Here is a 15,659-nt window from a genome sequence, read left to right as displayed (position 1 = left end):
CCCTAGATTGGAATTGGATGTAACATTTTAAAATCATATGTGTGTATGTGTATATGTATGTGTGTGTGTGTGTGTGTGTGTGTGTGTGTATCAGACTACAATGCTTCAAAGAAACTCCTTGGTAAATTGAAACTAAAGTAATATTTCCAAAATTGACACAATAATTGCACATACATTATGAAGTTGTCAGTTCAATCAGAAATTAAACCAACATAAAACATGTCAATGACCATGAAATGTGACAGCTTATCGGACTGTATAGATAATACTTGAACCAACAGTTTCGGTCCCCCAAACACCAAGCACCTAGGCAGCCCTGTGGACTCCTCAGTGCCACAGACCTTAAAAAATTATATCAGATTTTCTGTAAGGTATATTATTTATTGTTAGTTACATGTGGTCAATGGTGACATACTTTCAATAATCAAAAATTGGATAATACTGAAATAACCACAGCGGCTTTCAGTATAATTTGCTTAAGTTGTTCTAGAAAATACCGCTAATTTGTTGTTTCTGCAGAGTCAAGTATAGAAGTGAGCAGATTGGTAAATTTATAAACATCATGGAAAGAATTATAGAGAGGAACTGGAGCCACTCGAATGCCATTTGGATTCCGCTTGTCACACTGGGGGCAGGGGGGAAATAAAGCCACAATAATGTTAGTGTTATTCACACATTGAAAATATATATTCAAGATAAACTTATGTAAAGCACCTTCATAATGATTTCCCTAAAAATTAATATATAAGCAAAATTTTTTACTTTAAGTAAAACATGGTATTTTTATGTTTTATGAAACTTTTCTCTTGATAACAATTTAAGAAATAAGAATGGATTGGTGCATGAATAGCCAAGATAAATTCCTGAAATCTATTCAGCAGCTATCTTCCTTACGCATTTAATAGATCATACATACAGTTTTTCATTTTTTTTTTCCTGTGGGGACCCCATGGAAGGACTGGAACTCGGGTGAATTTAAGTGAATGAAAACCCCGAGAGTTTTAGTAAATTATCCTTCAAGTTATTCTCTAATCTGTGATCTCACAAATAAGAAGTGAGCTACATTGTAGGTCCTGAAGTAGCACCAGATAATTGGACATGCCTGGAGATCTCTACGGTTAACTTTTTTTTTTTTGAGACGGAGTCTCGCTCTCTCGCCCAGGCTGGAGTGCAGTGGCCTGATCTCAGCTCACTGCAAGCTCCGCCTCCCGGGTTCACGCCATTCTCCTGCCTCAGCCTCCCGAATAGCTGGGACCACAGGCGCCCACCACCACGCCCGGCTAGTTTTTTGTATTTTTTAGTAGAGACGGGGTTTCACCATGTTAGCCAGGATGGTCTCGATCTCCTGACCTCGTGATCCGCCCGTCTCGGCCTCCCAAAGTGCTGGGATTACAGGCTTGAGCCACCGCGCCCGGCTCTACGGTTAACTTTAGAAAACACCTGCTACAGGCTAGACAATACAGTATATAGTTTATATGTGCTGTCCCATTTCAATCCAATCACAACCCTTGGAGGTAATTATTTTTATACCACAAATACAGATGAAAATTTCAAGCCAATAGATCCTAATGAACTTTCCTAAGAGGACAGAGCTTGACAATGGCAGAGTCTGATCTAGAATCTTGATTTTCTGACTTGTGCCTTCAGCATCTGGGGGTAACCTCTCCTACAGGTTTGGAGGTAAACATGAGCCAAGCAGTGCCTTAATTACATAATCATTGGAAGTAGATACATTATCTTTTTTTCCCTGAAATGACTCAGTTCACATTTATTAGTTCTCCTCAAGAGACCTTGAAGAAGGTCATATAGGCTGAAGGGTTAAAAAAAATTATTCCTTGCAATGTTACCACTCCTGGGAAGTGTATATATATCCTTTTTGACTGAAGTGACAAAGTTGAAAGTAACTTAATTTGATCAAGCAACTAAATAAGACTTTCTTTTTTTACCCTTCAATAAATTGGTATGATCTTTAATTCTATTCTTTCAATAAGTGAATTATAGTACAAACTAGAGAAAACAATGTCCTGACTGAGTATGATGAAATAATAATTTTTTTCTGCCTAAACTGTTATGAAAAGAATGAGTAAGTTACAAAAAACTATTCCTATAACCCAAGTTTGTGGTATCTTCTTTTTTATCAGAAATGACAGATCTCTATGCCTTTCAGTTAGCACAGTGCTGAGGGCTTAGTTGGCACTTAATTTGTCCTTAATTGACTGACTGATGTGAAATAACATGCAACAATGAATAAACCAAACAATCCAAATTTTATCGCTAACATGCAGCCCACAGACAAAATCTGGTAGCAAAGCAAGACATACTTACAACCACTCCTCTTTTTTCTAGTTCTTGGAAAACATCTTTGTTTGGAACAGAAAATGTTATTGTTAGCTGGCACCCCCGCTCCTCTATATGAGATGGAGTAATTATGTTCACAATTGGTTTCTCGGTTGCTGCTTTATCTTTGCCATAGTTATGCTTGATCAGGTATTCCAGATAGCCAGTTAGCAAAATAGATTTTTTCCGCAATGCCTTCATTGTCGCTTGCTTAAAGATCTGTGGAATGAGAAACAATCAGATTAAAGTGTCTTATTGATTTACAAAGAAGCAAAAATTAAGAGTAAATCATGCATAAAAAGGAAATTCCCATGTTTGACCTTTCCAATAAATATCTCCTTTTAATCTCCTTTTACATAATCTTTTTTTTTTTTTTGTAAAATCATGCCCTCCTTTAAATGTTTTGCTATTAAACACTGGAGGTAAAATTTCCATGACAGAAAAATTGTACAAATGTCACTTAAATAAAACTTGCAAAGGAAGAAAATGTAAGTTAATACTTGTACCTGTGGCAGGCCAGGTCTCACTAACGCAGGCCTCCATCACAACTGTGTCAGTACTGACCGAATGGTTAAGTTAAATATGAAAAACGAAAAAAGCCCATGCCCTTATACAAGGCTGGGATGTAACAAAAGCCCACCAAGAGTTTTGCCTAGGCCTTCCCTGGGCCTGAAAGCATGACAAAATCACGAAGGAGTTCTTAATAGGATTCATTTAGGATTAAACAAGCTTTTACTGTGGGTGTGAAGAAACTCCCCAGGCCTCCGCAAACAAGTTTATTGAAGGTCTAAAGGAACTCCTCAAACCTCAGTGAGGTAGCAGGAGACAAGATAAAGGTAATCACTCCAGCACCTGGACCCATTTAGATTAAGTAAATTTACTGAGGCACCAGAAGAAGGTCTTCAGGGCTCAGACCTTAGTTATAGATTAAAAGAAGTTCATCACTTATGTCTTCAGATGAATGCACACTTACACAGACATATAACTTAGAAGGTATATAAGCTCTGGAAAACTTCGTAATTTGGAGTTGGTCTGGTGATAATTTCCAGGCCTTCTCCCTGTAACCAGTTACAGAAATAAAAACTCTCTTTCTCCCCTGTTCATCTGCATCTTGTTATTGGACCAGGAGAAATAATAGCCCAACCCTCAGTGTGGTCTGGGAACATACCTTCAAATTATTTTAAATTAACTTAGTATAATCAAGTAAAACATACCTTAAAAAATGGATTTAAATATCATACAATGTAAGCTTTTCCCCAAAACCACTTTTTGAAATCATAATCAAGAAGACTTTTCCAACTTTTATGTAAAGTTTGTTTATCCCCAAAAAAGTGCAATATGATCTAAACATGTGCAAATGTGGAAATCAGTGTTACTGGTAATATTTATAACTGCTTTACTGACTCCTAAATTTCTTCCAGTTTAACAATAAGAAAACAAGTAGTTAAATAATAATGCTAAGTTTTCTCAGAGAGGAAAGCAAATAATATTAGATAATGCATTTATTTTTACTGAAGCATTTGGGCTTGCTTTCTCTCATTTTCCCCCCTCTAAACTCTAGCACTGGTGTGAAAATACTGCCATTTGCTGCCTGAGATGTCTTATATTAAGATGAGTGACAAGGGCACACAATAACTGGTGCTGGAATATTAGGGGTCAGAACAGATGCGCTTTTCTGGCTTATCTCTTAAGGTCAAGTAGAGTGTAAAAATATATCCTACATATAAGAACTGAATGAACTGCAAACAGAGCGTGATGCACTGGCCTGCCACTTAATGTTCCTTTTTTGTATCATGAGCAAAGATATCAAGAGCAAAGATAGGGTCATTTGGTGATATTGAGACTTTATCAAGTCTATGAAAACAGTTATTCCTGTATGTACACGTGGCATGTGCAGGCAGGCACTCTAATAAAACTCAAACCATTCAGCCATAGATTTCCTGGAACTAGACTGTATGGAGGCTATGGATTGGCTGAAGGAGAGAATGGGAACTGTACTGAAGGTAAATGATATCTAAGCAAGACAGGAAAAACAGGACAGAATGGTGCCTGTCTCTCTCCTCCACCACACCTCCCAGACAATGTCTGACGCCTGCAGAGACAGCTCAAGCAGAGGCTGATATCTTGGTTTCATAAGCCCCTGAGATCTGGAGTACAAATAATAGTGCCCCAAGACTCAGCTGATCCAGGTTACACAGAATTTGGTAGGAGGCCTCTCTTCATTTTTTGGGGCAAAGCAAAATTAGGTAGACTTGGCATAATGAGGACTCAAGGGAACACTGCCAAGTTTTGGGTCAAGGGCCAAGAATCCAAATTCTCCCAGAGGAGCAGGGACAGGCAAGGCACAGGCCACAGCTGGTTTGGCTGTGAAGTTTGGAATACAAAACTATGTGAGGAATCTTTCCAAGATTCTGTCTGGAGCTTAATAATATTCTAAGAAATTCTAAATAATAAATCTAGGAAATTTTGTGGTTATGCTATGGGTGCCCTAATACGTACATGGGGGCAATCAATATGTGAAGTATCACATTTAATGACAGTTCATTTGTATGCATAGGTTAGTAAAACTTTGAGAAATATTACTTGAATTTAGTTTCTAAAGGGGCTTAGGGAATGTTGCTCTTGCAGCTTTCTCTTGATAACTAGAAACCAAATTTTTTGGTATGACAAATAGCTTCCATCTTAATATACAGTGGAATATTGTCACTTTTGAATAATAAAATAACTTTTAAATATAAAACTTACTTTCCCCAGTACAACCACAATAAGGGCAATTGCATTCCGAGGCACTTTTAAATTCATCTCACACAGAGTAAAAGTCTATTCTGAGCCTCACATAAAAATATTGAGAGAGAATAATAGGGAAGTAGCATAAATATTCTATTTTCTTTTTTGCTTCTCATAAATTTTATGCTTTCAAAATTGAGAAAGAATGATTTTTTTAATTAAAAAAATGAAAAGTGTGGTTGGAAAAATATTCAACTTAAAAGATAATACTTGGCAGAGTTTCAACTACTTGTTTTTTTTTTTCTTACTGACAAAATGAACATGAAGCTAGAAAAGCTAGGTAAGTATAAACAGGAGAAATAAGTTTGGTGTGATGTTTTCAATTGTCATGTTTTTCTCTTAGATTCTTAAAACTGGCTCCCTAGGAACTTTGAAAGGAAACATATAGTACATTTCTTTGTTGAGTCTTCTGACTCGCCATGTATTTTAACTGAATCCTCTAACTTCATATTTTGAAGCTATTTATTTCATTATGAATTCAGAATACTGAAAGGGCCTAAATATTGTCTACCTATTGCTACATATAAATATGAACCTTCAAATATAATATATGTATTGTTTAAATTTAAGCATTTTGAAAATTGAGGAGACTTCCTAAATAATCCTTTTTTTTTTTTTTTTTTTTGAGACGGAGTCTTGCTCTGTTGCCCAGGCTGGAGTGCAGTGGCTGGATCTCAGCTCACTGCAAGCTCCACCTCCCGGGTTCACGCCATTCTCCTGCCTCAGCCTCCCGAGTAGCCGGGACTACAGGCGCCCGCCACCACACCCGGCTAGTTTTTTGTAATTTTTAGTAGAGACGGGGTTTCACCGTGTTAGCCAGGATGGTCTGGATCTCCTGACCTCGTGATCCGCCTGTCTCGGCCTCCCAAAGTGCTGGGATTACAGGCTTGAGCCACCGCGCACGGCCTCCCTAAATAATCTTGTCCAGACATCTTACTTTAAACAATAAGGCAAATACATCCAAAGGGAGTTGTTGTCTGCGTGAGGTCACACTTTGCGTCCATTCAGGGAGAAAGTACTTGCCTCCAGCTTCCTGGCCTCAGGTTTCATCCCTTGATCCACAATATTTTAAGAATTATTGTATAAATGATTCGGATCCAAAAATATAAACAAAAGGACAGTCTGAAACTGATTACAACGTGCTGTTTTTAATATCAATCAACCATATACACATGTATTTTTTTTAAAAAGCCATATTAATATCTTTTTAAAAAGTCATTGCATTAAAAATCTAAGGTCTTATTTATATACAATTGATTCTTAGGTATAGAATCTCTCCTCCAGTTCATATTTGACTGTGTTGAATATTTCTTAAAAGTAAAGTAGAGACAACAAAGAAGCAGTTTGATTCATGCATTTACTTGTTCCATTTATTGAAACTTCAACCACCTATGGAATAAACTGGTTTAAAAAGATAAGGTGGCTGAGTGCAGTGGTTCAGTCATCCCAACTGCTTATTAGTGTAAAAAGTAAAGTAGAGGTTCCTCTTCGAAGACTTTCCTTCCCATCTAATTAGGAATAAAGAGTAACTTCTCTTAGAAGCAAAATTTACTCAGAGACCTGTGCTAACATTCTTAAATACCTGCTAGCTGTAATAAATAAATAAATAAATATACGTTAGTTCTTAGCTCCCACAATTTAGCCTAAATATTTGCCCTGGCATGCTCATACCAGTCCAAGCAAGCATTAGGTCATAGCCTGTTCCTCTTCCTTATTTAAAAGTGTTTGTACCTTTTTTAGCATTCCACAAGTTACTCCCTCCTTCATTTGTTCCCCTCTACCTTTACCTCTTTTAAAAAGTTCTAAGTTACTAGCCAATCAGGACAAATACAGAATGTAAGGTCCTGTTCCAGCCAGTGGCAACTGGACACAGCAGTAGGGCGGATGCCTGCGTGAGGTTATAAATGACCCTGTCTCCTTTGTTTGGTGTACTATTGTGGCAAAACTGCCGGCGAGTGTACCCTTTCTGCAGGAAGTAAAAATGGCCTTACTAAATAAATTAAATTTACGTTCAAGTGCTATTTCTTTATGGCACCGAAAAACAAACATTTCAAACAGGAGACTGAGGCAGGAGAATCACTTGAGGCCAGGAGTTCCAGATTAACATGGACATAGGAGATTCCAGATTAACATGAACAACATAGCCCGACTTCATCTCTAAAAAAATTTAAAAACAAGCTGAGTACAGTGGCATGCCCTGTAGTCCTAGCTACTCAGGAGGCCGAGGTGGAAGATCACTTGAGGCCAGTAGTTCGAGATCAGCCTAGGCAACATGGCGAAATCCTGTCTCTACAAAAAATACAAAAATTAGCCGGGCATGGTGGTGCACTCATTGTACTCCCAGCTGCTGTGGAGCCTGAGGTTGGAAGATCAACTGAGTCCAGGAGGCAGAGGTTGCAGTGAGCTGAGATCCCCTCACTGCACTCTAGGGGTGACAGAGGGGGACTTTGTCTCAAAAATAAAGAAATAAAATAAATAAATAATAATAATCAGCCAAGTGTGGTGGCACAGACCTGTAGTCCCAGTACTCAGGAGGTGGAGGCAGGAAGATCACTTGAACCCCAGGAGTTTGAGGCCTTGGTAAGCTATGATCATACCATTGCACTCCAGTCTGAACGACAGAGCAAGACCTCATCTCTACATATAAATAATAAAACTTAAAGAAAGGTAAGTATTAATAGAAACATAGTTAATTCACTGATGCTTACTCACATGAGAAGCCCATAAATGTCTAGAAAAATAGGACATTTTAACAGTTAGATACAGAAAGGGAAACAATTCAATGCATAAGTTTGCAATTCAAAAATTTTGCAATTTACAGTAAGAAATAATTTTGAAAAACACTTTTACCAACATAAGACTTGATTAACTAAAGATAATTTTGGTTAGAACATAGTCTCGGCAGTGAAATGAGCAGAAAGAGGCTCAATGGAAATACGTAAGTGATTAGAAGATCCAGAGAAGTGCATATCATTCTTCTTGTGGCTTTAGGGTTTTAAGTTTAGATACTGACTGGGTAAACATAGTGAGACTTTGTCTCTACAAAACTACAAAAATTAGCCCGGTGTGGTGGTGCACACCTGTAGTCCCAGCTACTCAGTAGACTGAGGTTTAAGTTTAGATATTAGAAAGAAAAAATAAATCAGTTGTCAGATTATAACTGAAAATAAAAACTTTATCTAGATGACTCTAATACAGTGTAGTAGGAAAACAGTGGCAGGAAAAATAGGAATGTGCTTCCTTTCCTACAGCGGAAGGGTGAATATTACTAGAAAAAACAGTCCACTGCAGAAGGTATGCCAAAGTGAGGGCTTCCAAAAGGAAATTTCCAGGTGTGTCTGAGAAGTTATTTGCAAAGATATGATCCATCAGAGGAAATTACTTTAGGTACAAGCTCTTCCTAAGGTATGTCCTGGTGCTTCTGATATTGTCACACATCTTCTCCCTGATATAAACTTGCAAGGAATGCAGAAACTTTGTTTTGTTTTAAAATGTTTAAACAAAATATTTGTCTGAATGGATATTATAAAAACAACTCAAATATCATTATCTGATTTACTAAGCAGATTTTTACTCAAAAAAACTTTCCAAAATATGTATCACCGGCTGAAAAATCTCGTTACTATGTCTGTTTTCCAAGTTAAAGAAAAATTCTGCCATGAAGTGAAAACAACACAAGCTCCATCTAGTGGTTAAACTGAGTAGGTGCGCTTTAAATTGAGATGGAACGAAATGAGGTGATCACTCTCCCGTGGTGAAATTTAATAAAAACAGAGGAACTTGATGCTGCCATCCAGTGGCCAGAATGAGAAACTGCTATAAGTATTCACAGAATTACGCAATTTTAGATTAGAAGGAATTTTGAATCTTCATCCTGTCCAACTCTTTTGATGCTGAAATCCTCTATAACTTTTTGCTAAAAAATCAAAAACTTCATGATTTTTTAAGGAGACATGAAAAAATTTCAAATCTTTGTTTGAATAGTTCTACGTAAAACCACTATTAGAAATATAGATGCACAATTAATTAAAATATATTTTAAATATATGTATACAAAATATATATTTACTTTATATATTTACATTATTATGAATTCTATACTATATAACCCATATATTTTTACTTGACTACATTTAGTCTACTACTAAATAATAGTATCCAAGGAATCACAATTTCATTTTCTTGTTATGTATATTTATCATTTCAGGGTGAGACTAAATTTACCTAAATAAAAATATAAATTAATCTAAAGGAAAATACTGAGTCAGTGATAGTTGAGACTATAAATGGATATAATGGCATAGAAGTCCCAATTAAAAAAAAAAAAATCATTAAACCACCATACTTCATGAGACAACCTTATTTAACCTCCGTTTACTCTGATTATTCTTTTTTTTTCCTTCAAGTAAGTCTTTCCTAGCTTTGTCACATGGTACTTGGTCAGTTCATTCACCTATAATGAACTAGAAAAGTATAGTCCCCAGTAATCACAGCAGGCACACTCTCAATAAATTTATGTTGAATAAATGAATTTATGAAGAACTAAATATTGCATGCTTATTTAGTATACAGAGAGGCCAAGAGAAAGTTAAGAAAGTTTTTCATGTTTAAACAGATACTAAGTGGAGTAAAAAATGTATCTCCCCAAAATAATTCTATTTAATATTTACTATGTGCCAATAATGTGCCAAGCATTGTGCTGGGGGCTGGTGACATGAATGAAGGGAGACCATCACCACTCCTGTCTAATTTCTGTAGTTTTTATAGAGACGAGATCTCACTACATTACCCAGGCTGGTCTCAAACTCCTGTGGTCAACTGATCCATCTGCCTTGCCTCCCAAAGTGCTGGGATTACAGGCGTGAGTCTTCCTGCCAGGCCCTGCTTTTTTAAAATACAGTTTTATGAAAACATAGCCACAATCTTTCATTTATGTATCACCTACGGCTGCTTTACCACTGCAATGATGGAACTGAGTATTTGCCACATCATCACTGTCCTAAAGGGGAATGATGCCTTCTGTCCCTTGTTCATGCACAGTGCACATGTATCATCTTGCTGTGTAGCAGAGAAAGTACTACAAATTGTCACAATCAGATCAAGAAAAAAGGCAAAGATGTGGGAAGGTTGAAACATACATCACTTACCTCTAAACTAGCATGTAAGGAACAGACCAACAAAATGGGGGGATTTGAAATTCGGAATCCACAGACCCCAGGGATTAACTGCAGTTCTGAGAAATTAATATCATGTCATTATCATAGAAGGTAACTTGAAAAGTGTCCATAAAGATACTAAAGTACTGGAGAGTAAAAGAACAAAATGTAAACTTTTACTCCTGGGTAGAATTCCTGAGATATTTAAGATCAACTCTATGGAACTGAAATTTCGACGTTATTTCCCCTTTACCAGCAGTTACCGCCTCCCTTGTCCCCACCTTCTTAGCAGAACACCAGAAATCTTAGACCCAAGGTAAAAATGACCTCTTCTGGAAGTTTTTCTGGACCCCATTCTCTGCCTTCCTATTCCCAAGCCAGGATTCCTTGTTCTGCTCAACTGTTGCTATTCTATTATGAAATCATGTCAATGAGAGAGAGCATCAGCTTTTAGTGGCATGTAATTGTACTGTCGCCCAAAGGCAGAAATATGAATGAAATGACCTATGAAGGTGACTTTTAGCTCTAGGATTATTAGGTCAAGTGGTTTATCTTACAAAACACACACAGAGACACACATTCACACACACATACAACAGAGGGGGCTTTAAAAAAAAAGATCTAAGTATAATATATAAAAAAGGTAAATTAATAACAGATGCTCTACTAATTAGAATGAAGCAGACTGAACTGCAGCAAGTTAAATTCAATAGGGTTAAGATAGCTAGTCAGAGATAACACTATGACTGACTAAAAGAATGTTAAAATATGAGGACTTTTTATATAGTCATCAAATCCAGGAGTAAGCAAACTATGGTGATACGGTCTGGCTCTGTGTCCCCACCCGAATCTCATCTTGAACTGTAATCCCCATTTGTGGAGGGAGGGACATGATGAGAGATGATTGGATCATGGGGGCGGTTTCCCCCATGCTGTTCTCATGATAGTGAAGGAGTTCTCACAAGATCTGATGGTTTTAAAAACAGCAGTTTTTAATGCCCTCTCTCTCTCTCTCTCTCTCACCTGCCACCACCTCCAATGAGCCTTGCTTTACCTTCGCCTTATGACGTGATTGTAAGTTTCCTGAGGCTTCCCTAGCCATGTGAAACTGTGAGTCAATTAAAATTCTTTCCTTTTCAAAAAACCCAGTCTCAGGTGGTATCTTTATAGCAGTGTAAAAACAGCCTAATATATATGGCCATATGGCCTGTGGGCCAAATTTGACCCACTAGTTTTGTTTCTGTTTTTGAGACAGAGTATCACTCTGTCACCCAGGCTGGAGTACAGTGGCTCAATCATGGCTCACTGCAGCCTTGACCTCCCTGGGCTCAGGTGATCTTCCCACCTCAGGCTCCCAAGTAGCTGGGACTACAGATGCATGCCACCACTCCTGGCTAATTTCTGTAGTTTTTATAGAGACGAGGTCTCACTATGTCACCCAAGCTGGTCTCAAACTCCAGTGGTCAATCAATCCGTCTGCCTTGTCTCCCAAAGTGCCGGGATTACAGGCGTGAGTCTTCGTGCCAGGCCCTGCTTTTTTAAAATACAGTTTTATGAAAACATTGCCAAAATCTTTCATTTGTGTATCACCTACGGCTACTTTACCACCACAATGACAGAATTGAGTATTTGCTACAGAGACTGTATAGCCCAGAAAGCTTAAAATATGTCCTATCTGGTCCTTCACAGAAAAAGTTTGCTACCCCTGATCAAATTCAATTCTTTTATTTCCAAATAAGAAAACCCATCTCAAAGAATTTAAATAACTGGTATAATAACAGATCTAACTATTTTAGCAGCCAAGGTAAAATACAGGTAACCTGACTTGATGGGAATATCCCATCTTGCAATTTGGTTGCTACAAATTTGAATACCAATGGTCCCTGACTTAACGATGGTTTGACTTAAAATTGCTCAATTCTACAGTGATACAAAAGTGGTACACCTTCAGTAGAAGCCATACTTCGAGTACTCATACACCCATTCTGTTTTTCACTTTTAGTAAAGTATTCAATAAATCATATAATATACTGAATGCTTTATTATAAAACAGGATTTGTGTTAGATGGTTTTGCCCAACTCTAGGCTATGTAAGTGTTTTGAATGTGTTTTAAGGTAGGCTAGGCTAAGCCATGATGTTCTATAGATTAGGTGTATTAAATGCATTTTTTACTTAAGATATTTTCAGCTTATGATGGGCTTATCAGGAAATAACCCCACTGTAAGTCAAAGAGCACCTATATATATAAAATATTATCTCAGGCCAGCCTAGGCAACATAGCAAGACCTCATCTCCACTAAATCATCATCATCATCATCATCATCATCATCCGGTCACAGTGGTGCACACCTCTAGTCCCAGCTACTTAGGAGGCTAAGGTGAGAAGATTGCTTGAGCCAGGGATATCAAGGCTGAACTGAGCTTGATTGCAACATTGTACTCCCACCTAGGTGACAGAGCAAGACCCTGTTCCAAAAACAAAAAAATAAAATCAATAAAAAATGGAAACAAATTTTAAACGGTATCTCAGGGTTTAAAGCAATCTGAAGGATCAAGTTTATGTTGAACTCTCAAAGCACTTATGATCTTTCCACATCCCATGTGATTGAGAAATAGGGGCACGCAGGAAAAAGAAGCTCTGCATGGTAGAGTTTCAATTCTATCTGCTGGGGTTAACTGCTCACAGGAATTGCTATACTCTTTGGTACATGGCAAAAGCCACAAAAGGAAAAGATTTAGGAAAAAAGAGGAGGGAAAATGAGTATTGATTACAGTACTGCTATGTCCTACTTGGCTTATTGTTTTGAACTTGACTAACCCTAAAACCAAATCTTTAAATAGGTTTTATTATTCACATTAGATAAGTGGAAAGAAAAAACAATGACACAAGATGATGTAACTTGTGCAGGGTCAAAAAACTATTAAGCAGCAAAGTGTGATTAACACCCAAGTCTTTCTGGATCTGACTCCAAGCCCCAAATTTCCTCCTATCCTCCATGCCCCATGTTTCAGGCACTCTATATTGGCCAAGCCACATGACCCTTACCTTGGACTTCATTTTCTTTTACCTCCCTACTAAGGGATAGACTCAAAATCATGCTAAAACCTATAAACTCTTAGTCTTACACTCCGGAAATGTCATTTCTTATTTGAGAATTCTCAGTGACATTTTTTGAAGCACACTCTCCATGGGGCATATACATTACACATAACACAAAGACAAATGAACATTGAAATAAAGTTAAAATACAATGACTTATTAGGTAAAATTAATACACTTACTGTTATCCATCTTAAATCTGGTGCTCAGTTCATGGCCAAACCATCCCACTAATCTAAAATATAAATAAAAACATTAGTTTTTTTGGGGGTTTTTTTGGATGAAGTCTTGCTCTGTTGCCTAGGCTGGAGTGCAGTGGCATGATCTCAGCTCACTGCAACCTCTGCCTCTTGGGTTCAAGTGACTCTTGTGCCTTAGCCTCTCAAGTAGCTAAGACTACAGGCATGCACCACCATTCCCAGCTAGTTTTTGTCTTTTTAGTAGAGATAGGGTTTCACCATGTTGGCCAGGCTGGTCTTGAATTCCTGAGCTCCAGTGATTCATCAGCCTTGGCCTCCCAAAGTGCTGAGATTACAGGTATGAGCCACTGTGACTGGACATGATATTTTGATCTATAAAAATAGACATTACTAATTTAGAAATCTGGGGCCTACATTATAAAGCCATTTGTAATATAAGTAATCAAATACTTCAGTAGATAAAATGCTATATACTATCATATGGTAATTAATATTTATAATGTAAAGAATGAGGATAAAAATCTATCCATCTCTATTATTATTTTATTTTTGTGTGAAATATCAACTTGAGAGTTATAGTTAATTACCTTTTTATTTAAAATAAAATGAACAAAAATATTAAGCAGTTTTTAATTTTAAAATTAAGCTAAAAGCTCAAAAAGGCCAAACAATTAACACAATATTTTTACAATAGAATCTCTAAAGAGAAATGTACCCAAAAAACCCATATAATTGTTGAAAGTTTTAAAAATAGTTTTAAAAGAAATAGGTTGCTTTCATATTGTTTTTGTTTCGTTTTGTTTTGTTTTTGTTTTTTAGACAGAGTTTCACTCTTGTTGCCCAGGCTGGAGTGCAATGGCGTGACCTCGGCTCACCACAACCTCTGCCTTCCAGGTTCAAGTAATTATTCTGCCTCAGCCTCTCAAGTAGCTGGAATTGCAGGCACGTGCCACCACACCCAGCTAACTTTTTTGTATTTTTAGTAGAGATGGGGTTTCACCATGTTGGTCAGACTGGTCTTGAACTCCCGACCTCAAGTGATCGGGCCCCCCTGGGCCTCCCAAAGTGCTGGGATTACAGGCATGATCCACCGCGCCCGGCCTCACACCTGTAGTCCCAGCACTTTGGGAGGCCAAGGTGGGTGGATCATGAGGTCAGGAGTTCGAGACCAGCCTGACCAACATGGTGAAACCCTGTCTCTACTAAAAATACAAAAGTTAGACAGTCATGGTGGTGCACACCTGTAGTCCCAGCTAAACAGGCGGCTGAGGCAGGAGAATTGGTTGCAGTGAGCCGAGAGGTGCCACTGCACTCTGGCCTGGATGACAGAGTGAGACTCCGTTTCAAAAAAAAAAGAATGTAAAATAAGCCAGACATAAAATACAAAATATATAGGAAAAATCATATATGTGTGTGTATATATTAGATGAAAAAGACTACAAAGCAATTTAGAGAAAAATATTTAAAAATTAGAAAGAGAAATATCATGTTGCTTCTAATCAAGTATCCCTAAATAATATTTTAGTTTTAGTAATGTCAAATAAAAATTCCAAGGCACTATTTTTTGGGACATGACAAAATGTTTTAAAATTTATGTAGAATATATGGGTGAACACAGTAAATTTTGAAATAGAAAATATAGCGAGGAATATGCTATATTATCTTGTAATAGTATCTTATATGTTTTATATAATATAGCATATTATAAAGTACAGTACATAAGACTAATTCTAGTAAAAGAAACATCAGTGAGACAAATGAGATATGATAGTAATACAGAAACAGTCCTCAGATCATGTCACAATTATCACCTCTTAATTATGATATCTCCAAAATGCAAAAATGAAAAAAATATATTTACATACTCATGATTTTCAAAACAGAAATTTCTAAGTATAAAACAGAAGAAAATTCAAAGGAACATACCAACAGATTTATAAACATTTAAAATTCTGTATTAAAAAGACAGACAAAATTGCAAGGCAAACCAGATGGGGAAGAGGAGTGATATCTGTCCCATATGAAAGAGTTTTCACTAAGAATTTTTACACAGAAAAAGGACGATGTACCAAGAGCAA

The 15,659-nt window shown here is 37.1% G+C and overlaps 1 protein-coding gene across 5 annotated transcripts in view; it reads right to left on the bottom strand.

Moving 5' to 3' along the window:
• Window positions 1-360: 360 nt before the first annotated feature.
• Window positions 361-15,659, bottom strand: part of KYNU (kynureninase) — a 181,343-nt gene continuing 166,044 nt past the window's right edge. For 2 of the 5 annotated variants that reach the window (XM_073019652.1, XM_007964880.3), the window contains exons 11-14: window positions 13,564-13,616; window positions 10,272-10,357; window positions 2,326-2,556; window positions 361-625 (exon numbers count right to left, since the gene is read on the bottom strand). In XM_073019652.1, the coding sequence (XP_072875753.1) occupies window positions 500-625; window positions 2,326-2,556; window positions 10,272-10,357; window positions 13,564-13,616 (496 nt within the window). In that variant the 3' untranslated portion in view covers window positions 361-499. The remainder of the gene's footprint in view (window positions 626-2,325; window positions 2,557-10,271; window positions 10,358-13,563; window positions 13,617-15,659) is intronic. The other 3 variants (XR_012094179.1, XM_073019653.1, XR_012094178.1) reach the window with 2 other exon arrangements.

This window comes from Chlorocebus sabaeus, chromosome 10, assembly GCF_047675955.1.
Source record: "Chlorocebus sabaeus isolate Y175 chromosome 10, mChlSab1.0.hap1, whole genome shotgun sequence".
Lineage (NCBI taxonomy): Eukaryota > Metazoa > Chordata > Mammalia > Primates > Cercopithecidae > Chlorocebus > Chlorocebus sabaeus.
This window is presented reverse-complemented; position numbering and strand designations above follow the sequence as displayed.